The 7,419-nt window shown below is 40.3% G+C and overlaps 1 protein-coding gene across 1 annotated transcript in view; it reads right to left on the reverse strand.

Moving 5' to 3' along the window:
- The window catches only part of snx7 (sorting nexin 7), a 55,025-nt gene extending 48,064 nt beyond the window's left edge, over positions 1–6,961 (reverse strand). Inside the window, exon 1 of the mRNA XM_039790331.1 lies at positions 6,763–6,961. Coding sequence (XP_039646265.1) covers positions 6,763–6,846 — 84 coding nt within the window. The 5' untranslated portion in view covers positions 6,847–6,961. The remainder of the gene's footprint in view (positions 1–6,762) is intronic.
- Positions 6,962–7,419: the final 458 nt, after the last annotated feature.

The raw sequence follows: 7,419 nt of genomic DNA on the forward strand, positions 1-7,419 counted from the left end.
ACTGGTTGTTATGGTAACGGAGGAAGCAACGATTTCTACTTCTGTTTCCAGGTACCACGTATGCCATCGTAAAGAGTGGCAGACAAGACCGAAGAAGAAAGAAAGAAAGAAAGCAAGCAGAGGGTTAGGGGAAACCAGTCCTTCCAGAAAAATGCAGAGTTTTTTTGTGATTGTTGCGGGCAAAAATCCTTCATTATGCGGCATGTTTTCTTAAAAAATGCGATGGCGGGATATTTATGCAATTTTATGCGATGAAATTGCGGGAACTTGCAAAAACTGCGGTTTGATGAAAAAGAGAAAATAAAAGTGATTCCCCCAAAACCCTGCTTTTCGACAATGTGCACGTTGCATAATTTAGGCCCCGTCCACACGTACCAAAACGATCTTTTTTTTACCCGTCTTCCCTGGATTCGTTTCAAGAATAGTTGAGTCCAAACGAATCCACTTGTAAATGACTCAACACGCTACTTCATATTCCAGGCCCATATTCTGCTACAGAAATTTACCAAAAAAAACGGAGAAGAAGAGCATAGTCACTTCCACTTCCCATCATAACATGACTAGCTAGATTATCATTTTCTCTTAATACATCCGTGGACTATAATAACTTTCACCACTGCTCATTTTATGACGAAAGCGCGCGTGTTTTTGTTTACGTTATATAATGTGCTTGTTGGATTGCTTTTTTATTTTGCATGATTGCAGCACGCTAGCAGCGAAGCTAACGCTTACGCTTAACGTTCGCTAGCTCTAACATCGGCAGTCAAACAAACATCAATCATCCATGAATGATGTCTTTTTAATAATCTATACGTTTTTCTTGCAGTAGCCTTTCTACAATAAGATGTGGTAAAAGTTACTATAATCTGTTCAGGGAGTTTATAAGCAGACAGATTAGCTAGCAAGTGGATAAGTTATCTACTTCCACTTTATAAACAGATAGCCATAGCAGCTAACGTTAACGCTACTCGCTGCTGGGCGGTCAGCTGCTTTTAGCGATGTTTAACGTTAGCTACATAAGCGTTCACAATATACTTGTGTAGAATCCGAGGGAAGGGTCAGGGAGCAGAGACACAGTATTTAGATGAAGTTAGCTAGTTTGACCATGGAGATGGGACATGCTCGCTTAGCTTCACCGCAAAGCTACGCCAGCCAGTCGAGAGGGTGTAAAGAGAGGGGGGGCGCGCGATGACATCATCGATACGGATCCGTATTCACCATCCATACGAAGCCAAACGAGAGCCGTTTTCGGATTTTTTCACCCTGAGACCTGGTTTCAAAAAAGTGCGTTTTCAGGCAGTGCGTTTGCAGGATTCGTCTGGACGGTCGACCCAAACGATGCAAAACATGTGCATTTGCACAAAAAAAACGTTTCCGTGTGGACGGCCCCTAAGTCACTTCATAACGTTCCCATGGCAACAGGGGGAAAACGGCTGCTCTTGTGTGAAGTAAACGCAAAAAATTTTCAACTTTCCGCTAAGATATATGTGACTTTTTTGCAACGAAAATGCAGGGATTATGAAATCATGCAAGCCCCACATATTTTGCACGGAAATCGGCAATTTATGTGGCAAAAGTGCGGCGTATTTGAAAAAAATTTGGCCCCTGCATCAATATGCGGACTTTGGCTGATTATGCATTGAATTATGCGACCTCTCGTGGGGCATCAACCCTTCCTCGTGGTACACGTCTGAGTGCATCACCCTGGTGACACCGCAGGGCTTTCCCTGGGTTTGTCAGAGACTTAGGAGAGGTTTATGGGTCTGTCCTCAAGAAAATGTGAGGTTTCTCAATAAAGAAAATATGCAATGTTGACATCATTTTGTTATTATCACCATACTGTAACTGTGTCTCAAACAGTGGAAAAGCTAGAGCAGAGAACACTTGTAATGGCAAATTTACATTTAAGCATGATTCTTTATATTTTTGTCTTATTTCGGTTTAAGTTTCTCACACAATGCTGAAAGGGAGTTTATCTCATTCCCACATGTAGATTCGGATTCTAACTAAGTGAGAATCACAAAGTCTGGAACACAATGTGAGTTTGTCTGAACAGATAGGGGCTACAAGGTCACCCTAAAACTATCTCTCCTGATACATTCAGTTTTCCCATGCCAGTTGAGATGCAAAGGGGAGATGGGGGGGGTGAAAGTCGTACAGGGGGGGGGAAGGAGGCAAAATGGCTCCGAGATGTCTCCTGTGTTTTTCGATGGTCTTCATGTGTATCAGATTGCCTGTGAGAAATGCAGAGTCATGATAAGCCAAGTGCATGTGTGCGGTCACTCTGAAGATGTATGTAAGCTCAGTGTTCCTGTTCACTCGTTTGAAGAAACTTTTCCACACCGGGCTGCTGTCTTTTGTGAAATTTATGTTCTTCCTATATTTGCAAATATATTTTTAATAAAATACAAAAACCTAACTTGGTTTAGTTTGCAATTGAAACTTCCACAACACACTCAAAAAGCTTGAAGATCAAACTGGCTAAAGAAGTCCACTGGAGACCAAACTATTATCGGAGTATCTGATAGGGCTGTGTATTGGCAAGAATCTGGCGATACGATACGTATCGCGATACATGGGTCACGATTCCATATATTGCGATATATTTCGATACTGTGCGTAAGGCGATATATTGGGATTGTTTTAAAAAAAAAATATTTAAAAAAAAGACATGATGTGCGTAAAAGTCAAAGAAGTTTACTTTAGGTAAACAATTCAGTACACAAAATCAAACTGCCAGTTTGGGATTGTGGTTCACAGGTTCTTAGTGGGCTAATGTTTATATGCTAAAGTAGGCCAAAGTTCAGCCATAGCTACGTTGTTAGCTTCTAGCAAAAAGTCAGGCACTGCTAGGCACTGCTAGGCACTGCTAGGCACTGCTAGGCACTGCTAGGCAATGTTAGGCTACACACTGGCTGCGTGGCGTTTCTGTTGCGTGTCAGCTGTGTGGAGTTTTCTGTCTTTACACACCAGAAATGTGTCTGACGCAGCACTGCTGCTGCTAGCCTTGTCTGGATAGATAGATAGATAGATAGATAGATAGATAGATAGATAGATAGATAGATAGATAGATAGATAGAATAGATAGATACTCTGATTTGATTACAGCAAAGACAACGTCTGCAGTATTGACGGCAAAATAGGCTACAGAATATTTCGTTCTGTATTGACAGGTGCAATATTAGAAAATTGATTTTTTTTTTATTACATTTATCTGCATTTATATCAAAACCTAGAGACTTTCAAACATCAACATGTCAATTATTAATATGGATTTGTGTCTAAATGACATAGAAACATCTTTTCCTATTCTATTTTGCCTGGAAACGCTTCCAACACGCACGCTTGCTCGGTTCCATTTCTAGCAGGCGCGCGTTTTCGGCGCGGCTTGAGCAGGCAGTGTGTAAGCTCTAACCTGTTAACATGGGAGCTGAAATATAAACGGACACGCCACGCAGCTGACACGCTCGCGTGGAGCAGCCAGTGTGTAACCGGCCTTAGGCACTGTTAGGCACTGTTAGGCACTGTTAGGCACTGTTAGGCAAGGACACTAGTGGTGTGTCTCAGCATAGCCATCTAGCTGCAGGGGGTTTAAACACAACATAAACGTGAACCACTGTCTTACATGAATATCTTTACACGTAAACTAAAAATAAAAAAAATCTATATTGCCTTTTTGAATTGATACAGTATTGCTTGCTTATTATTTTTCCTTACACTCCTAGTGAATGAGTGTAATTTGGTTAGTTTTGATGCTCACATCTATTTTACATTCATTCAGCTCAGGGGGTGCACCTAAGCCTTAGGACGGTAGGGAGACCCCTGCACCACTTTGAACAGGTGTGTTGGAACTGTACCGTTTGTAGTGGGTTTCACAAAGAATGCTGGATATGGATCTTGGATTTCCTCGATCTTTAACCTGTTCAAATCCACCTCTTTTGCTTGATTTTCGTCTTATTTCCCTCTCCCAAAAAGGCAGAAGCTTATAACAGAAGAACTGCGAGGCTGAAATGCAGGTATGAGGCATTAGCATGTGATTCAAACACAACATACACTACAGCAGTTCAAACATGGTTCAAAATAGTTATTTTGGTCCCGTCTAAAAAAGAACAACATAATTTTTGAAGAAAAATAACTAAAACATACTTTGTGCCAAACTATGTAGAACACAACCCATACCTTCTAGACCTTGTCAACAAGACCTCTATGAAAGTCTCAGAACTCTGGTCCTAACCTAATGGGAGCTAGGGAGGTTTCAGTATTTGGTATTACAGGTGGCACTGGTGTGCCAAAACCTCTCCAAAACCTCATACCTAAAATAAATAAATAAAAACGGAGCATTCCTTGCTTTGTTCGAGACCTCCCTTTGTTCACAATCGGACCTGAATCAAGCCCAGCACAAAACACAGTACGGGGGCTTTAGTGTGTGTTTGTACAGGCTGTACCGCGTTCACACATTCAACAGTACCACATTATACTCTACATAGTTCACAGTAGCCGTTAGAAAATATGACCTCTTTTTATAGTACAACCCTAAGAAATATACGGAAGAGGATTAGGGCCACATGGGGAAAAAAAATTATTAGGTTCAGAGTTTAATCTCACAATTCTGACTTAAAAAAAAGAAAGAAAAAAAACTTTTAAAAAAAAGTGTTAGACTTTAAAAAAAATCTCAGAATTCTGACTTTAAACTTAGAACTCAAATATATTTTTCACATGTGGCCCTAATCCTCTTCCGTAGCAATAAATCCATAAAATAAAAGAAGAAGTTCTGGCAGCTCATTACCTGGACTTTGTCCCGTTATTAAAAAACAGAAAATGTCGTGTGTGGCTACGTACAGTAAAAATACCGAACATGTGCCATTTCAAATTCTCCCAGACACAGCTGCTCAGTTATAACTTATGAAATGAAATCTGTTCTTTAATTCGTTTAAAGCGCTTATTTTTTTTTTACGCTTTTGGTGCTTGTTGCCTGCTTTTTCCAACACTTCTTATTACCCTTTGAACAATTTTTTTGCAACTTTTAGTGCTGGTTAATAATTTACGATATTACTGTTGCTAGGATAACTACATTAGTTGTCGGAGTACAGATAAAGGTCCCATAATGCAATGTGAAATGTAAATAAACAGAAATACAACTGTGAGTCACATTCCAAGCACAATTTTGGCGTTTCTCCATTACTTGGTTCCTGCTTCCATTATGATTAAAAAGTCCCTGGTACCTGCCGACAGGTACCTTTTTTTACAGAGAATCAAAAACACAACACACCTTCCACGTTCTGTGTGTGTGTCGCGTTAGGTCACGGCAGTTTCCTGCGGAGTCGCTATGACGACCAGCCGCGCTCGCCTCATGCATGAGGCGGTACTAAATCTGCGATGGAGAAAGGAGGACAAGCCGAGCCGAGTAGAGCTGGTACTAGCAGTGGGTGATTAAGCTGTTAATACACAGATATTTCTTAGAGTGTATAATATGGTGACTAAAGCATCAGTGCTAATATACTGTGTTGATATGAAGGAATTTTTGGATTAACAGAAATGTCCGTTAAAGGTACAGAGGATACTGAAAAGCTTCTGAATTTTCCGTGTTCGGGATTAACAGAAATGTCCGTAAACTTAACGGAAAAGGTACTGGTACTGGTACTGGTACTGCCAGAACATTATCTATCTTTAACTTTAACATTAACTATCTTTTCTACTGATTGTTTTCTTACAGTGTAGCATGATCCACAAAACATAACTCTGGGCCTTTATCAAATCTTCAGAAGGAAGGAAAGCTCATTGTGGGACTGGCTCTAGTGGCTGTAATTCTGCACCAAGGCTGAATTTAGGGAAAGAGACTTCAGATACAGTATTAGGGGACCACTAAGGTCTATATAAAAGAGACTTCAGATACAGTATTAGGGGACCACTAAGGTCTATATAAAAGAGACTTCAGATACAGTATTAGGGGACCACTAAGGCCTATATAAAAGAGACTTCAGATACAGTATTAGGGGACCACTAAGGTCTATATAAAAGAGACTTCAGATACAGTTAAGGGGACCACTAAGGTCTATATAAAAGAGACTTCAGATACAGTATTAGGGGACCACTAAGGTCTATATAAAGAGACTTCAGATACAGTATTAGGGGACCACTAAGGTCTATATAAAAGAGACTTCAGATACAGTATTAGGGGACCACTAAGGTCTATATAAAAGAGACTTCAGATACAGTATTAGGGGACCACTAAGGTCTATATAAAAGCATCCAAAGAGCACCATGTCATGGGACCTTTAAGTTACATTCCACTACTGGTGTTCATTATCGTTTTGGAGCTAACCCGGATTGTAAAGTGTTAGCCTATAGAGACGTTAAATCTCTATGGTAACGTTAGGCTAACTTTGTTTTTACATAATGGGATGTTAATGTTTTGCAGCTAAGCAAACCGAGCCATTCAACATGCGAACGGAGTTTTAACGTAAAGCAGACAGGTCAGACGGGTCCTAAGGTCAGCTCATCAGCTGATCCACGACATTTGGTTTCCTTCCTTCACTACGTGACACTGTATGCTTACTAACGTTCCAACCCGCACAGACCGGAGGGAACCTTTAAAGTGACGCTACACGGCCTAGCTATTCTCCTACAAGGTAGAGTTAAAGCGGGCTTGTTGGTGCCTGGGCTTAACGCTAGATCCACGTAGCAAGAGAAGCCAATGGAACTGTTGAGAGAGCGACGCTTTCGCCTTGTTTTCAAGGAACTTTTTGTCCTTTTTGACGTTACCTTGCTGAAAACCTCCAGGTCTTCGTCCTCGTCCAGGTCCAGCATGTGTCCCGAGAAGTCCGCGGGGACCGTCTGTCCGCTCATCTTATACTTCCAAACTGTTGAAACCGACTGAGCTCATCGGGGCAAACGTAAAAGGTAAACTTCAAGCACAACTTCAGACTCAGAGCGGCGGAAAGACACCGAGAGGCGAGCGACAACAGCACTTCCGCTAACTGATTTTCGAAATAAAAGCCGTCTCTACGTGTTGGAGCCATAAGTCAAGTCAAGACAACTTTATTGTCTAAATCTCTTTATTTTATTAGGTAAATTCCATATTCACAAAGCACAATCTTCCAAATCGACACCATGTTTTAAACTATTCCAAATTGAAGCTGACATATACTTTGAGTCTCTTAAATTGGTAACAAATAAGAAAGGCATTTTAATAACTGATATCTACTCAACAATAATTAATTAAGAACTCCTGCTGTCATTATCATTAATGAAGTTTGCAAGTCTGTCACTTCTTTACTTATGTAGCTTTTTATTTGTTTCTGTTTAGATTATTACTTTCATGTTTACTTTCATTATATTATTTGCACTTATTTATGTATAGTTTTATCTTTACGGACTGTGATGACTGAATATTTGTAAATTGAATTCTAAATAAAAAGA

Source organism: Perca fluviatilis, chromosome 22, assembly GCF_010015445.1.
Source record: "Perca fluviatilis chromosome 22, GENO_Pfluv_1.0, whole genome shotgun sequence".
Taxonomy (NCBI): domain Eukaryota; kingdom Metazoa; phylum Chordata; class Actinopteri; order Perciformes; family Percidae; genus Perca; species Perca fluviatilis.